At 38.0% G+C, this 18,570-nt stretch overlaps 1 protein-coding gene across 1 annotated transcript; it reads right to left on the reverse strand.

Moving 5' to 3' along the window:
• Positions 1 to 8,203: 8,203 nt before the first annotated feature.
• LOC146663591 (glycylpeptide N-tetradecanoyltransferase 2-like) lies at positions 8,204 to 16,275 on the reverse strand. Its single transcript, XM_085416435.1, has 12 exons — positions 16,192 to 16,275; positions 15,976 to 16,084; positions 15,622 to 15,766; positions 12,398 to 12,516; positions 12,141 to 12,232; positions 11,442 to 11,558; positions 11,137 to 11,307; positions 10,812 to 10,920; positions 10,528 to 10,698; positions 10,216 to 10,383; positions 9,703 to 9,840; positions 8,204 to 8,961 (listed from the first exon to the last, which is right to left on the reverse strand). The coding sequence occupies exons 1-12, from the start codon at positions 16,206 to 16,208 to the stop codon at positions 8,938 to 8,940; spliced, it is 1,380 nt and encodes a 459-aa protein (XP_085272561.1). The 5' UTR covers positions 16,209 to 16,275; the 3' UTR covers positions 8,204 to 8,937.
• Positions 16,276 to 18,570: the final 2,295 nt, after the last annotated feature.

Raw genomic sequence — 18,570 nt, forward strand, 5'->3', positions numbered from 1 at the left:
AGTTAGCATGGGCATGCTGTTCACTGATAGAGTAAGGCCAAAATTGTCCTGATATTGTCAGTGTGTTATCATAAACATGTCCTAATTTGTCATGAAAAGAAGAGCAGCACCCCTAGACCCCCAAGTGAAAATACAGATAATAGATAAGCAATTTAAGAAAATAAGTATAATGTATATAATAAATGATTTTACTGTCACTTTCCTGGGTCTGTTGACCCAGCGTTTTAAGTTTTAGTTTGTTTGGATGTCGATGTTTGTTTATAAGTTCTTTAGGTTTGCTAAGTTCATTTGTTTATTAGATTACCCTTGTGATGTCTGTTTTATTGGGAAAGTCCTTGTCCTATATGCAATGAGTCTAGTTTTGTTTCCCCTTGTCCCAGCTGTTCCTCATCCCCTCATTATCTCTCTGTGTACTTACAGTGGCTTGCAAAAGTATTCGTCCCTCTTTTCCACATTTTGTCACATTACTGCCACAAACACAAATTGTCATGGTCCTGGGTCGGTGACCTAGCGCTTTTAGTTTATTATCATTTTCTAGTTTATTATTATGATGATGATTATTATTATTGTTTGAGTTCTATGTCTTATATTTGGTCTGCCTCTGAGTCTGTGTCTCTGTCTATGGTGTCACCCCGTCTGTTTGTGAATCTGTCTGTTTAGTTCTGTGTCTTGTTTGGTTCCCCGTGTCTGAGTTTCCTGTTTTATTGTGAAGGTCTCTGTCTGATGTGAGTGTGTTCACTTTACGTTTCCCCTGTCCCGTCAGCTCTGATTCCTCCCAGCCGTATTGCCCTCCTGTCTCTCATCCCCTGATTACTGGTGTGTGTATTTAAGCCCTGTGTGTTCTCCTGCCTGTTGCCGGTTTGTCTTTGTTCCTCCGTGTCAGTCTGTGTTACTCGGTGTCCTGCTGGTCGTCGTCTCGGCCTCTCAGCCCTTTGTCGTATGCTTCCAGGTCTGTTATTTTAGTTCTTCCCAGTTTAGGTGTCTTCAGTTATTTGTCATGCCCCACTGCTTGTTTGCCACTACACCTTGTAAATAAACTTCACTAGCATTTTCATCCACTGCTTGCATCTCGGGTCCTCCTTCCTCCACACCACACGGCTCGCCTTCCCAGCCGTGACACAAATCAATTTTAATGGAATCCAATTGCAGCAAAAGGTGGTTCTACAAAGTATTGACTCAGGGGGCTGAATAATTGCGCACACCCCACTTTTCAGTTATTTATTTGTAAAAAATGTTTGGAATCATGTATGATTTTCGTTCCACTTCTCACGTGTACACCACTTTGTATTGGTCTTTCACGTGGAATTCCAATAAAATTGATTCATGTTTGTGGCTGTAATGTGACAAAATGTGGGAAAGTTAAAGGGGGCCGAATACTTTTGCAAGCCACTGTAAGTCCTGTCCTAATTTGTTCAGTGTCAGGTCATCTGTTGTCTTTGGTGCCACGTTTCCATGTTCCAGGTATCTTTGTATCCATGTCAGGTTTCATGGTTTTTTGTTTTTAATAAAAAATATTTTCCCCAGGTTAGGTTATTGTTTATCTTCACCTCTGCCTTCTGTTTTGTAATCTTTTAATTAAATTAAATTTTATTTATATAGCGCCAAATCACAACAACAATCGCCTGAAGGCGCTTTATATTGTACAGTAGATTGCACAATAATAGATACAGAGGAAAAACCCAACAATCATAGGACCACCTATGAGCAAGCGCTTTGGCGACAGTGGGAAGGAAAAACTCCCTTTTAACAGGAAGAAACCTCTGGCAGAACCAGGCTCAGGGAGCGGCGGGCATCTGCTGTGACTAGTTGGGGTGAGAAAAGGAAGACAGGACAAAGACATGCTGTGGATTAATAACAAGTATGATTCAGTGCAGAGAGGTCTATTAACACACAGTGAGTGAGAAAGGTGACTGGAAAGGAAAAAACTCAGTGCTTCATGGGAATCCCCTGGCAGCCTACATCTACTGCAGCACAACTAAGGGAGGATCCAGGGTCATCTGATCCAGCCCTAACTATATGCTTTAGCAAAAAGGAAAGTTTGAAGCCTAATCTTAAAAGTAGAGATTAATAAACGGCTTGCTTTCTGTTAATATTCAAATTTTCTTTCACGTTCCTTTGTGTCTGCATTTTGGTTCCACTCCTCAAATTCATACATATGTCTAACCGTTTTTCCCCACTCGGCGACACACCCGTCGGGGGTCAAACTCTGGTAATTCTGTTCTCAGACATGTGAAGCTAGAGACACCGGCAACCATAGTCAATTGTCTTCCAGGGGCCAGAGCAGGCGACATTGAAGGAAATTTAAAACTGCTGGCTAAGGGTAAACGTAAATTCAGTAAAATCATAATTCACGTCGGCAGTAATGACACCCGGTTACGCCAATCGGAGGTCACTAAAATCAATATTGAATCGGTGTGTAACTTTGCCAAAACAATGTCGGACTCTGTAGTTTTCTCTGGTCCCCTCCTCAATCAGACCAGGAGTGACATGTTTAGCTGCATGTTCTCCTTAAATTGCTGGCTGTCTGAGTGGTGTCCCAGAAACGATGTGGGCTTCATAGATAATTGGCAAACCTTCTGAAGGAAACCTGGTCTTGTAAGGAGAGACGGCATCCATCCCACTTTGGATGGAGCAGCTCTCATTTCTAGAAATATGGACAAATTAATTAAACCCCCCATAATATGACTATCCAGAGTTGGGACCAGGAAGCAGAGTTGCAGTCTTACACGCCTCTCTGCAGCTTCTCTTCTCCTGTTACCCCCCCCCCAAAAAAAAAACATCTCCTTTGAGACTGTGTCAGCTCCCAAACAGACGAAAAACAAAATAAAAACCAGCAACAAACAACTTAAACATAAACAATTACAAAGAAAGAACAATCGATTTGCCTTACAGAAACCTGGTTGTAGCAGGATGATTATGTTAGTTTAAATGAATCAACACCCCCGAGTCATTCTAACTACCAGAAACCTCGAAGCACAGGCCGAGGGGGCGGTGTGGCAGCAATTTTTCACACCAGCCTATTAATTAATGAAAGACCAAGACAGACTTTTAATTCATTTGAAAGCCTGATGCTTAACATTGTCCACCCCAGCTGAAAAATTTTAGAAACCAGTCTTATTTGTTATCATCTATTGTCCACCTGGGCCTTACACAGAGTTTCTCTCTGATTTCTCAGACTTTTTATCTGATTTAGTGCTCAGCTCAAATAAAATAATTATTGTGGGTGATTTTAACATCCATGTAGATGCTAAGAATGAGAGCCTCAACATGGCATTTAATCTGTTATTAGACTCAATTGGCTTCTCTCAAAATGTAAAAGAACCCACCCACCACTTTAATCACACTCTAGATCTTGTTTTTAACATATGGCATAGAAACTGAACATTTAACAGTGTTTCCTGAAAACCCTCTCCTGTCTGATCATTTCCTGATAACATTTACATTTACAATAATTGATTACACAGCAGTGGAGAGTAGACTTTATCACAGATGTCTTTCTGAAAGCGCTGTAACTATGTTTAAGAATGTAATCCACCCACTGTTATCATCTTCAATGACCTGTACCAACACAGAGCAGAGCAGCTATCTGAACGCTACCCCAACAGAGGTCAATTATCTTGTTAATAATAATTTTACCTCCTCACTACATATGACTCTGGATACTGTAGCTCCTGTGAAAACTAAGGTTTCAGATCAGAAGTACCTGACTCTGTGGTATAATTCTCAAACACGTAGCCTAAAGCAGATGACTCGTAAGCTGGAGAGGAAATGGCGTGTCACAAATTTAGAGGATCATCATAATTGGAGAAATATTTTGCTGATTTATAAGAAAGCCCCCCCAAAGCCAGAACATCTTACTATTCATCACCAAAGCTGTTTATCCTCTATATCAATGATATATGCAGAACATCAGATATACTACAGTTTATTCTATTTGCAGATGATACAAATATTTTTTGTGCTGGAGAGAACTTACATCAGCTTTTGGAAATTGTCACACAAGAAATGATTAAACTGAAAACATGGTTTGATAGAAATAAGCTATCATTAAATTTGGAAAAAACTACATTTATGTTATTCGGAAATTGTAAAAAAGATGCAGGAGCAAAATTATTAGTAAACAATGTTGAAATAGAGCAAGTTTCGGATACAAAATTTCTGGGTGTGATAATAGATAACAAAATCTGCTGGAAACCTCACATAAAGCATATACAAGCCAAACTGTCAAGAAGCATCTCCGTACTAAGTAAAGTTAAATATTTTTTGCCTTCCAAATCACTCCGGGTACTTTATTGTTCACTTATATTGCCATATTTGGAATACTGTGTGGAAATTTGGGGAAACACATATAAAACTGCACTTCAACCAATATGTAAAATTCAAAAAAAAGCAATCAGGATGATTAATAAAGCAGGATTTAGAGACCATACTAACATCATGTTTTTGAAATTAAAAATACTGAAGTTTATGGATCTTATAAAATATAAAACTGCAAAAATTATGTACAAGGCCAGATACAATATGTTACCAGGAAATATACAGAGGATGTTCTATGACAGAGAAGGAGACTATGAATTGAGGGGGAAATTGAATCTAAGGATTCTTAAAGCACGGTCAAAGGTTAAAACCTTTTGTGTCACTATTTATGGGGTAAAACTGTGGAATAGTTTTACTATAGATCTACAGCAATGCTCAGGAATTAGTAAGTTCATGAAAATACTTCGAAAACTGATTTTGGAAGAATATGATACCGATAAAGATGATCACCCATTGTATGTATAAAAATATCAAATTATATCCAAATTATATCAGTCACGGTAGCCAAGTTTATATAGGTTCTCCTCGTGTATCGTGTGGAGTATGTGATGATGGGAATTAGGTGAATTATGTGGGATCAATAAGATGTTGAGCAGGGGTAGGAATTAATAAGTATGTTCATACTTCTTCCTACTCCTTTTCAGACCAAACATTGTTACATTATGTCAGACGATTTTGTTTTATTTCATTATATATTTTTTGTTTATCTGAACACATACGTGTGTGTGTGTGTATATCTACATATATATTCGTATCTGTAAATGAAAATATATGTAGTGTGTATATATTGTTTTTTGTTTTATATGTCTGAAACAAATAAAGATACAATACAATACAATACAATACAATACAACAATCACTGATTGAAGAAAATAAGAACAACCCCAGGTTTCTCTTCAGCACTGTAGCCAGGCTGACAAACAATCAGAGCACTTTTGAGCCAACCATCGTTAACTAGTAATGACTTCATGAACTTCTTCACAAATAAAATTCTTATCATTAGAGAAAAAATTACCAATAATCATCCCACAGATGTAATATTATCTACAGCTACTTTTAGTACCGTTGATGTTAAGTTACTCTTTTTCTCCAATTGATCTTTCTGAGTTAACTTCTATAATTATTTCCTCCAAACCTCCGTGTCTTTTAGACCCCATTCCTACAAAACTGCTCAAAGAAGTCCTGCCATTAATTAATGCTTCAATCTTAAATATGATCAACCTATCTCTAATAATCGGCTATGTACCACAGGCCTTCAAGCTGGCTGTAGTTAAACCTTTACTCAAAAAGCCATCTCTAGACCCAGCAGTCTTAGCTAATTATAGGCCAATCTCCAACCTTCCTTTCATATCAAAAATCCTTGAAAGAGTAGTTGTCAAACAGCTAACAGATCATCTGCAGAGGAATGGTTTATTTGAAGAGTTTCAGTCAGGTTTCAGAGCTTATCACAGCACAGAAACAGCTTTAGTGAAGGTTACAAATGATCTTCTTATGGCCTCTGACAGTGGACTCATCTCTGTGCTTGTCCTGCTAGGCCTTAGTGCAGCGTTCGATACTGTTGACCATAATATCCTATTAGAGCGATTAGAGCATGCTGTAGGTATTACAGGTACTGCACTCCAGTGGTTTGTATCATATCTATCTAATAGACTACAATTTGTTCATGTAAATGGAGAGTCCTCTTCACCCACTAAGGTCAATTATGGAGTTCCACAGGGTTCAGTGCTAGGACCAATGCTGTTTACATTATACATGCTTCCCCTAGGCAGTATCATTAGAAGACATAGCATACATTTACACTGCTATGCAGATGACACGCAGCTCTGTCCATGAAGCCAGATAACACACACCAATTAGTTAAACTGCAGGAATGTCTTAAAGACATAAAGACCTGGATGGCCGCTAACTTTCTGCTTCTTAATTCAGATCAAACTGAGGTTATTGTACTCGGCCCTGAAAATCTTAGAAATATGGTATCTAAGCAGATTCTTACCCTGGATGGCATTACCTTGGCCTCCAGTTATACTGTGAGGAACCTTGGAGTCATTTTTGACCAAGACATGTCCTTCAATGCACATATTAAACAAATATGTAAGCCTGCTTTCTTTCATTTGTGCAACATCTCTAAAGTTAGAAATATCCTGTCTCTTAGTGACGCTGAAAAACTAGTTCATGCATTTATTACTTCCAGGCTGGACTACTGTAATTCATTATTATCAGAATGTCCTAAAAACTCCCTGAAAAGCCTTCAGCTAATCCAAAATGCTGCAGCAAGAGTACTGACAGGGACTAGAAAGAGAGAGCAGATTTCTCCTGTTTTGGCTTCCCTTCATTGGCTTCCTGTTAAATCCAGAATTAAATTCAAAATTCTACTCCTCACATACAAGGTCTTAAATAACCAGGCCCCATCTTATCTTAATGACCTTGTAGTACCATATCACCCTATTAGAGCACTTCGCTCTCACTCTGCAGGCCTACTTGTTGTTCCTAGAGTATTTAAAAGTAGAATGGGAGGCAGAGCCTTCAGTTTTCAGGCCCCTTTTCTGTGGAACCAGCTTCCAGTTTGGATTTGGGAGACAGACACTATCTCTACTTTCAAGATTAGGCTTAAAACGTTCCTTTTAGCTGAAGCATATAGTTAGGGCTGGACCAGGTGACCATGAATCCTCCCTTAGTTATGCTGCAATAGACGTAGGCAGCCGGGGATTCCCATGATGCATTGAGTTTTTCCTTTCCAGTCACCTTTATAACTCAGTATGTGTTAATAGACCTCTCTGCATTGAATCATATCTGTTATTAACCTCTGTCTCTCTTCCACAGCATGTCTTTCATCCTGTTTTCCTTCTCTCACCCCAACCAGTCGCAACAGATGGCCGCCCCTCCCTGAGCCTGGTTCTGCCAGAGGTTTCTTCCTGTTAAAAGGGAGTTTTTCCTTTCCACTGTTGCCAAAGCGCTTGCTCATAGGGGGTCATACAGTATGATTGTTGGGTTTTTCTCTGTACCTATGAAGCGCCTTGAGGCGACTTTTTTTGTGATTTGGTGCTATATAAATAAAATTGAATTGAAATTGAATTGTACTTCTGTATACTGTGACATTTACAGTTGCTTAGTTAATTAAGTGACTTAATTACTCACTTTTATTTACTAATTGAATTACTAAATGAAGCTGGAATTGTGCATTCTGCAGTTTTTAATAGTGTGTTATTAGTTTTTAAAGAAACAATATGCATTTTATACCATATTGTAAAAAGTATAAGGTAAGTTGAATTTAAAATATAATTAATAAAGTGTTGACTTTTTTCATCAATTCTTGTAGATACACAGAGTCGAGACTGAGCCTGATGATCATACTGAATCAGATGACAGCGGCAGGAATCTCCAAGTTCAACTGCGGATTGCAGATGCAATTATATTAATTCAGATTAATATAAACTCTTCAAGGGTCAAAATCTGCACACACATCATTCTGCATAGTGAAGGTCAGACAATTTGTGCATTGATCTTGAGAAGTAAGACTCATTAATTAATAGTAATATAATTAGACAAATGTTGAAACTTTATATTTCGATACATTTTGTCAACAACAAAAGAAACCAAGCTGTGCAGGCACTGATAACTGAACCTAAAGACCTTCATTTTTGTCAAGATTTGCCTGATTTAACTGTTGTTACCCTTGTTTAGAGTTCACCTTAATATGTATAAAAATGTGAAAAGATTTTGATGTGTGTTAGAATGATTGTTTAATTGGCAAGGTTTGAACGAACAATTTTCAGAAGCCTCAAAATTCATCTGTTACTATTCCACGAATGTTTCAAATAAATTTCACCTCCATTTCAACATTGAATACGACTGTGGACATAAGAGCCAAAAGGTGCTGTCCACGCATGTGTCCACTAAGCCCCAGAAGGGTATAACCTGGGTCAAATGTGTTATTGTGTCTGACACACCTACAATATGAGGACTCGCAGAGTGACGTCACTGAAAGTGTGTTTAAAGTGTGTTAAGTTCCAAAACTGGCCAGTAGGCGGTGAAACTGAAAGTGAGCAAAAACGCTAAACACACTTAAACACACTTTTTCATAAAATTGTGATGTTTCAGGACTTCCGAGATTTTTGGTTTGGGAGCATGTTGGGAGCCTCTAGAACACTTTAGAAGGCTCAGAAAAATGAGGACCTCAAAAATGTCCTCATTTTTCTGAGCGTCCTCATTTTGTGAGTGTGTTATCATAAAATTGTCCTAAGATGTCATGAAAACAAGTACACACACACACACACACACACACACACACACACACACACACACACACACACACAGGTGTTAGGATGTGCAGGGTCTATCTACTGAACAGCACAAATTCTCCTTTACGTCAAAAACAATTTGTCCCTGTTACTAAAAAACTGGACCCAATGAATAACTGCCATAAAAATCAGAAATGCATCTGGAAATTTAATTCTGCCTTTATTCCTCTTCTTGATTTTTTGAAAACATGTGTTTTGCAGTTTTCCCCCCCGAAACCCCAAATTCCCCTTTGCTGATACTGATGCAGTTTGACGTCCAGTCTCCTGAAAGTCCTTTCACTCGCTTCACCGCTCTGCCACTCTGCCCTCGTCCAGTAGCAGGTCAGTTTGGGAACACAAGGCCAACCTGTGAAGCACACGTCCATTATATGAATTACTGATGAGCAACAGTTATCAAGGACAGGAGACACCTACACTGAACCTTACAGGGTGGACTCGCAAACATTTTTAAGCAGTTTCTGACATTGCCATTTTATTAATTTACTTTTTATACCTGACAAGACAAAACGGGTGAAAAAACGGTAACGCTGTCAACTCATAATGTAGCAACTTGTCAAACACAAAGTATTCACATCCAGAATCATTTATTGTCTATTTTAATCTAAATGGGATTATACTTTATAAAGTAAACATCATGTTATAATAAACCTGTCTTGAAAGTTGATTTGAGGCCATGAACTAATTCAAAAAGTATACAACAAGGTGTTAAATCAAGTGAGACGTAGCATCATTTTCTCGTTGTCCTCACTATAATCTTAGTCGTCTAAAAAATGTGCATTTAAGGCATTTGCAAGCACTGGAATCCATTGGGTCCTGTTAAAAACGATGTATACCCAATGATTAAATAGCATGTGGAACAACTTTGAGCAGCAATAACCTGCAGTAGTGGTTTTCTCCACATCACCGTGGAGGACTTCTGTCCCACTTTTCTTTACAGTTGATGCACTGAACCCACAATCTGACCCAAAGCAAAACTCATCAGTGCTTTGACCCAAGATTAGACAATAAAGTGGTGGACCATTGCATGTAAATGTAAAAAATGACAGTAATGGCTCTTAACTGATTGCAACATTAATGCACTGAATACCTTGTCTGGGCTCATATTAGGACACATCCAGTTGTACAAGTAGTAATGAACACTCTGGTCAATGACACTGAACTTGAGCTTCTCCAGGAAACTCTTGTTGTCCATCACATCGATGGCAGAGAAGACGTCACAACCTTTCTGTTAGCGAGGGGATGAAAAACAATAACGTGACCATTATATGCACAAAATCAATTATACACAGCTTCATAGCTTACAGCATATGAAGTGGAGTGACACATAATGGCACATAATTCAGTTTTTAGATGATAAATGGTTATATAATGTGGTCATAGGTGTGAATGGGAGTGTGAATTGTTAGCCCTGCAACACACTAGCAACCTATCTAGGCATTACTCCACCTTTTGCCCTACGACAGCTGGGATAGGCTCCAGCCACCACCCAACCAGAGACCAGAGACTAGGGTAACGAATATGAGGATGTACTTTGGCCTCTGTAAAGGATCCCTGGCTCCCATGCTTTATATGAACTAAGGTTTTACAGTGACACACTCACAGACTTTGCCAGGACCAGGGTGTCCTCCATCAGGTCGACCAGCTTCGTTCTAGTAGAGACAACATAAAGGAGGCGAGCTCCTCTGAGGCTTGTGTGGACCGGGTGATTCAGCACTCTCGAGGAGAAGCTATAGAAACTCACTATATCTGTCAGGGCACCATTATCACCCTGTGTGGGAGGAGAGGAGGCAAATACATTTTTAATGACTACAGCATAATATCATTTTAAATTCCCCCCAAAAAAGAACCCCAGCGAAAAAACTTTTTTTTCTTCTTCGATATAATTTAAAGTAGAGATACAGTGAGGTCAGACCTCGACCACATAGGTGTCGATCACATTCTCCCTCGGCAGCAACAGATGCTCTACATCTTGCAGGGATAAGATGGGGCTGAGGTGAAACTTGCAGAAGTTTGTCTGGAGTAGTGAATGTATCCCCGGGATATCTTCTCTGGTCATAGGGCGCAGACCTTGCACTTTTGTCACCTTGGAAATAATTTGAGCAAAGTGAATGAAAACAGGAGAAATGCTTTCGAGAAGTGCTGCAGTAGCAACATGCAGCAGTAAACTTCTGTCTCTAGATGGCGGCACAGACTAACCTCAGGTAAGCGGTTGAACTTCAGAGCTCTCTGCAGGTTCATGCTCTGTCTCAGTGCTGGGTGGTTGACCTCCATCAGCTTACGAGGATTAAGTGGGCGATGCCAAAGTCTAAAAGGATTTATTTGACAGAGACGTTCCTTCATAAATAAAACACGAAATGTAACCTAAGTGAAGCATACACAAACACCTAAATGTATAATTAGTTATTGTAGATAAAGGCGGAAGAGTCTGGCATCCATGGCAACGTGACAAAAACGTGCTGATTTTATTCCCTTTTGCACCGTGCCTTTAAATTCTGACTCAACTACGTGTGGCAGCTACTACCTGCAGGAGCTTATTGGTGTGGGCAGTACTATGCCAGTGGTGTAGACAGCCTGGCAGAGCCCCTGCTGGTTGACCCGTCTGGTGAGCTCTCGGATCAGCACTGGAGTCATTCGCTTGAGGCGGAGCTTCTTATGAACACACAGGAATTTGACCTGTACCACCCGCCTCTCCCTGCAGAAACATTTTGAGTCCCAGCTTTGAGATGTTCACGAGGAAATTGCCACGGTTACGTGCTCTGAATGCGGACATCACTCATCAGACTTCACACAAACACACATCTTTGCATATATTTATGAGCTACTCACATCTCATAAATGCGAACATCTGCAGGAACAGCAGCGATGAAGCCGACTAACTTCTTATTGGCGTCTACTCTCACACCGCAGTGCCAGTGAGCCACCCAGTTAGGAGGCTGTAGAGCCCTTAAGGGAAAACAAATAATGCTGTTTGCAGCACAACACTCATTTCATATAGACATAGTTCACAACACCCTGAAAAAAAAAGAAAGAACTCAGCATGATGTGACTTCAGAGGCTGAATGAATGCAGCAGTTTTTTCAACCTCAGGGCCAAACACTTGTGCCAATTCCTGGAAAGATAGCGCTAATTATTCATTTCAAAGTAAATGTTATTATATTTAGTAGCCCCGAAGGTACTGCTTTATGGAGATCACTGCCAAAAAAAAAACCCAAACAAAAAAACCAAAACAGCAGTGACGACATTAAAGCAGAGGCTTGTTAAAGATATGATGTGTTAGGTCAGGTTGGGGAAAAAATGTCCTTTAAAGACATTTAGTGTTTTAATTCGGTGTAATGCAGAGACTGAAAGCAAAGCACTGTGATTACACAGAGCAGAGTCCAGCTGTGAATCTGTAAAAATCTATGAAGTATGCCTGAGCCGTATGTGTGTGTATGTCTGTGTGTTTCTCTATTAGATAAGAGGTTTTAAAAGGTATTAATGCTAAAAAGTAGACATCAAAAGGCACTACATCTTTTCGGAGTTTACCACTGCAGATATTCCAGAGAGAAGTCAAATCTGGTCGTGTTATCATCTTCTTCCATGTAGTTCTCATTTAGCAGACTGCATAGTTCTCTCAGCTGAAATGATGGAAAACCGCTGAATTGGATTCATTTTATTTTAAATAGCATTTGATTTTTCTGAGCCATACACTAAGAAGTTGGTCCTTTACTTCTGAAATGCTAGCAAAAGACTGCCATATATTTTCTGTTATTGCATACAACAACCTACAATAAATAACTTACCACTGGAGGGCTGCTCGGGTCCAGAGTGTCCCAGGAGAAGCCCTGAGGTAGTGAGTAGGGCTCCTTCCGGATACTTGCCTCACCCTCTACTATTGGGCCATGAGTTGTAATGCTGTCACCTGAGGGCAGAGAAATAGACATGACTGCATCGAATGACATTCAGATAACACTATTCTCAGTACAAGTGAATGAAGGAGTGATGTACAAATGCACTTTTTATACTATCTACTATAAACTTACAATATATTCTCAAAAGGTCAACACAAAGTCAGTGTTTCAGGACTTCTTATCATATGTAAAAGCAAAAGGAAGGTCAGCTGAGCATAAAATTTTATATATATATATATATATTATGGAATGCCCTTTAGGAAAATATTATATATATATATTCCAACCAAAGTCTGAATATATAGAATGAAACTTGAATATATAGAATGATCTTTTGAATATATAGAATGAAACTTGAATATATAGAATGATCTTTTGAATATATAGAATGAAACTTGAATATATAGAATGATCTTTTGAATATATAGAATGAAACTTGAATATATAGAATGAAACTTGAATATATAGAATGATCTTTTGAATATATAGAATGAAACTTGAATATATAGAATGATCTTTTGAATATATAGAATGAAACTTGAATATATAGAATGAAACTTGAATATATAGAATGATCTTCTGAATATATAGAATGAAACTTGAATATATGGAATGATCTTTTGAATATATAGAATGAAACTTGAATATATAGAATGAAACTTGAATATATAGAATGATCTTTTGAATATATAGAATGAAACTTGAATATATAGAATGAAACTTGAATATATAGAATGATCTTCTGAATATATAGAATGAAACTTGAATATATAGAATGATCTTTTGAATATATAGAATGAAACTTGAATATATAGAATGTATGAACCTCATTTTTAGAGATGATGTGTTTCTGAATTCTCTGCCTTTACAAAATGGCATCAGCTGAACTATTTCAGTACTTTTTAGAGCTTGACAACTGTTTTGCGACAGCTGTTCAAATTGCAAATTTCCATAGTCCACTAGTTGTATCCTGTGGTTGTACAGTGTTCGAACATTTACTGACAACATTTGAGATATGGCCATCCAACTAAACCCCAAGTCTCGCATATCAGTCAGCTCAGTAGCTGGTATGTTGTACCTAAAAGAGTTAGAAACAAAAGAAGAAATATGTTAACTTCTTTCTTATTTCTTGCATTCATTATCTTGTTTGCCATCTCTTGACTCTTTCAAGTGCCATACACATTACGAATGAATTTGTTTCCATTTTTATCACTTACCTTGACCTTCCTCTTTGAGATGTAGAATGATATAATGAGCCCATAACATGTGCTTCAGCTTCTGCTCGAAGTGTTAGCTCAGTTGACATCTCCATCAGTGATTGATAAATTCCCTCAAGAAGTGTGCATAATCTTCTCCCAGAAACATTTTGTTGAACATTATTCATGAGCACTAGAAATGTTGCAATAATGAAAACGTGTTCTTCAAGGTGATGTAGTATAAATTCAAATTATTTCTACCATTTGCAATTTGAACAGCTGTCGCAAAACAGTTGTCAAGCTCTAAAAAGTACTGAAATAGTTCAGCTGATGCCATTTTGTAAAGGCAGAGAATTCAGAAACACATCATCTCTAAAAATGAGGTTCATTCAAGTTTCATTCTATATTTTCAAAAGATCATTCTATATATTCAAGCTTCATTCTATATATTCAAAAGATCATTCTATATATTCAAAAGATCATTCTATATATTCAAGTTTCATTCTATATATTCAAGCTTCATTCTATATTTTCAAAAGATCATTCTATATATTCAAGTTTCATTCTATATTTTCAAAAGATCATTCTATATATTCAAGCTTCATTCTATATATTCAAGCTTCATTCTATATTTTCAAAAGATCATTCTATATATTCAAGTTTCATTCTATATTTTCAAAAGATCATTCTATATATTCAAGTTTCATTCTATATACTCAAGTTTCATTCTATATATTCAAAAGATCATACTATATATTCAGACTTTGGTTGGAATATATATATAATATTTTCCTAAAGGGCATTCCATAATATATATATATATATATATATATATATATATATATATATACATACACATAATGAGAATGCAGTATCATACAGATGCCAGAAACAGTGGAAGAAAAGAAAAAACACTGTTTTCCAGAAGAGGTCCTGTATCTTGCCGACTAACAATCCACATGTGTAGCTGTGATACGTTTTGCTGTAAAATGTAAGAATGCACCAATACAGTCCAAAACTACTTCTTTCTCTGTATACAGACTTTAGTAAGCAGCCAGTCCAGGCTGTATGTAAAAGATAGACTTAGCCCCCCCCCCCCATATTGGTTAGCAAAACCCCATCATGTAACCTTGCTTATGGCTCCCTCCATCTTTGTTTCAAATCCAGACCTCATGAGTGAAGGGTGGAACTTACTGAAAACCCCAAGGACACTGCACACTAATGCTGTAGTGAGTGTGAGTGAACCGAAAGGAATTAAACCAGTATTACAATCAGATGTCACAACCACTGCACAGTTTACTGTGCTGGGCTAGAAACCATTAGCAAGGCTTCCTTCTGTATAGCCAGTTTCATTTACTTATAGCTCTGTTTTTGACTCAGCTATGGGCCATAATTTGAAAAATCAACATTTCAGTCTATTCAGTAAGGATTGAAACTACAAGTGTGACTGTGAACTCAACAGAAGACAGTCACTATACTTTCATGTACATGGAATTATTGTTTTCCTATTGACTCCTTTGTAACTGGAGTTATTTTTGCAACCACGGGAGTTTCCTGTTGGTGAACAAGACTCTGACTCCACTAAGTCCTTAATTGTATATAGCCAGTTATCTTACAGATTAGCATAGAAACTGGACACAGAAACAAGTAACCTAATCATATTGGGATAGCTAAAGCTCCATAATTACCTTGACTATTAAACCGCCTTTCTTATAATGCCTTGTTTGTCTAGTCTGCTAAAATCAAAGTTTATAAAGATTTTGCTATCTTTGGACACTTGGACAAGCTTGTTTAAATTTTCTATTTGTGCTAAGCTAAGCTAACCCACAGCCGCCAGAATTATAGCAGACAGACGAAAGAAAAAGTTTAGTGTTTTTATTAGTGCTTTCTTAGGTAGACTTTTTCTAAAAGACGGGTTACCCAGTTTAGGGACAGGTTGCGTGTCCCAAAAGCAGTAGGTGTGTTTTTTGGCCTGCTGCAGGGTCTTTGGCAGACCTGGCTCCAAGGAGAAGAGGTGAAGGGCTCTCTGGATCTCCTGCTGCTTGTTCTCTGGCAAAGCATCCAGCTAGTACAGAACAGGACATTGAAAGGACAGGTCATTGTGCAAATATCCCACCTAAGAAAGTAAAAGTTTGACCGTCAAAAAGAAAGAAAAATCAGCTACAGCTAGAATACAAATGCACTGAAAACGAAATGTTTCCAGCAGCCAAATATTCATAGTCCACAAACAAAACATATTGAATATCACAGTCAACCATGCACAAAAAAACAAACCATGGCGAATGGGTCTCTTGGCCCCTGTGGTCTCCAGGCATCGTCCCCCTTTTTCTTCTTTTTGCTCTTCTTAAAGCTACTATTCTTGTCATCTGGCAGTTTCTCATCACTGAAAGACATTTTTAATGCCCTAAAGTTCCCGTATATTCCTCTGTACTCAATACTGAAACTTTAGATGTTCAGTTAATGGAAAACAGAATTTATTGCTGTACTTACTACTTTGACTCAGCCATTGTAAGCAAGTGTGACTCCCTTAAGCTGAGGGTGACTGGTGGTGTTTTGTGGTTTTTTCATCTCTTATCTCTGCAAGCAGTGAGGGGAGGAGGGCGGACGCCTCAGTTACCCAACCCAGCTCCCACCCAGTGGATAGATAACCGAGAACAATACGGACAATTACGTATGACTTCTCACGGTCTTCATATGTCAGACTGCTGCTAAATAGAGTCCTCTGGTAGATTAAAGCTTACAGCAGCTTGATCCAGGTAGAGGTTTTAATTGGTTGGGGCTGTCTAATTGCAGAGTTCCCATACAGGCGCCCTTTTAAAATTCAGCACTTTTCCAGAACTTTATATCTCCTGTGGACTTGACAATCTTTGTGCTTTTTCAGCACAATGTAAGAAAACACGGCTAATTTGACCATATAATCTCACTGAGGATTTTTCTGCACACAAGCAAATGATAGCGATTGAATTCAAATATTACCAAAATATTAAAGTAACATCAGTTTACAGTTTAAAGTACTAGGGAGTAATAAGAGCTCAGTGTGGCTGAAATACATTCACTTGCCAATTAATTAGGTACACCTGTTGGACTGCTTGTAACTCAAATGTCTATCAGCCAATCAAATGGATGCAACTTAGTGCATCTAGGCCTGCAAGCATGATCTCAATGACCTGTTGAAGTCTAAACTGAGCACCAGCATGGGGAAGAAAGGTCGTTGAAGTGAATAACTAGTGAGCGGCAGTTCTTTTGTTGATGCCGGAGGTCCAGACCAGACTCCTTTGCGCTGAAGGCAGCAGTTACTCAAATAACCACTTGTTACAACCAAGGTCTGCAGAAGATTGTCTTTGAATGCACAGCATATCCAACCTTGATGCAGATGAGCTGCAGCAGCAAAAGAGCAGATGTCTTGTTTATCAGAATAAAAAATGTCCTTAAATGAAAGGAAGTGTTGTGGTAAGGAATGTTATTGTTGTTGTTACTGAGTTTTCACCTTATAAGAAAAAGTGCCTTGAGGCATCTGTTGTTGTGATTTGGCGCTCTGTAAATAAAACTGAATTGAATGAAACTGAATAAAACCCAAATCCCGGCATAGGAACAGTTTCTGGGATGAATAAGCAAACTTTTATATAATCATCCATGCAGCCTATTGATCCGGGCTGACAGAACAATTTCCAATAATAATAATATCACAATATCTACAGATTTATTTTAATTAATAAGTAATTTTTTTAAGGCTATCGTCAGATTCATCTAGAACTCTGTGTTTTTCCGTAGCCAACACAAGACTTCACAGGTATATTTATAATATTATCCTACTATGTGTATTATTGACACATCATTGATATTTAATTTAGAAATACCACAATGTTCATCAACACACACATCAAGAGATCTGTGCTCTGCATATAAGATCAGCAGAGAACAAAATATTAAGGTACCGATTGTTCTAATCCAGGAAAGACGGAGAGCTATTCCTTTTTTCTTTGAAGAGAAGGGAAGTCTTAATTGTTTTGTAAGAGAGCAGAAAAAGGGGTTTGTAACTTCAAAAAAGATTAATCTAATATGTCATTCTTACACTTGAGTTTTTTAAATAAATAAAAGATCAAATAGTTACATAAAATTATGGCTTTTGTTCATGTCATAGTGCATGAACAATGCAGTCCATCAGCAGCTGCAGACTTCTCAAAGAGCTGTTATACTCTTTATTATGCAGCTCTGTATGTGAAAACACAGAGTGGCTGGAATAACATTTTGCTATGCCTGGAAAGTATTAATAATTTGGGGACAACTTGCTTTTTTATTGAATAAAATACAAAGCTCAGAACTTCTCCCCCGCTACAGTAATTTTGGCAAAATCCCTTAAGGGGAATAACAGTTTGTTGACTGTAAAATGTGTTATGACACAAATATTTGTGCTCTCTGGTCTTAAGTTTAGGCGTTTTCTTTTTGTTTCATAAGCGCTGATCTCCAGTTAGATTGAAACTAATCAGCTGCTTTTGGCCATGCTTTCTCCCTGCTGCCACTTTTGCTAATAATAATGATAATTCTGACATCTCTTGCATTGTGCATGACAAATATTCTCTTCCGTTATACCCCAGGGGAGGTTTATTGCGGTCCCTGAGGAGTCTGTTGCATACTTTCTTGGATTCGTCTCCGGAGTACTGAGCTCAATTCATCTGCATACCGATTTGTGCTATAAATGGTCCACTCCGCTTTGATCCGAGTGTTTTTTAACCAAAATATACATGTAAAATAGATGCAGCCTGCATCTTTTATTTATTTTATTTTTTTAAATGTGCACCCTGGAGCTATTTTTGTCTATACTTCTTGGTTCTGCTGTGTTATTATCCTGCCACTCAAAGCTAAATGCCA

The sequence above is a fragment of the Rhamphochromis longiceps genome, linkage group LG8, assembly GCF_057381845.1.
Source record: "Rhamphochromis longiceps isolate RC_006_pf linkage group LG8, R_longiceps_female_GT1.1, whole genome shotgun sequence".
Lineage (NCBI taxonomy): Eukaryota > Metazoa > Chordata > Actinopteri > Cichliformes > Cichlidae > Rhamphochromis > Rhamphochromis longiceps.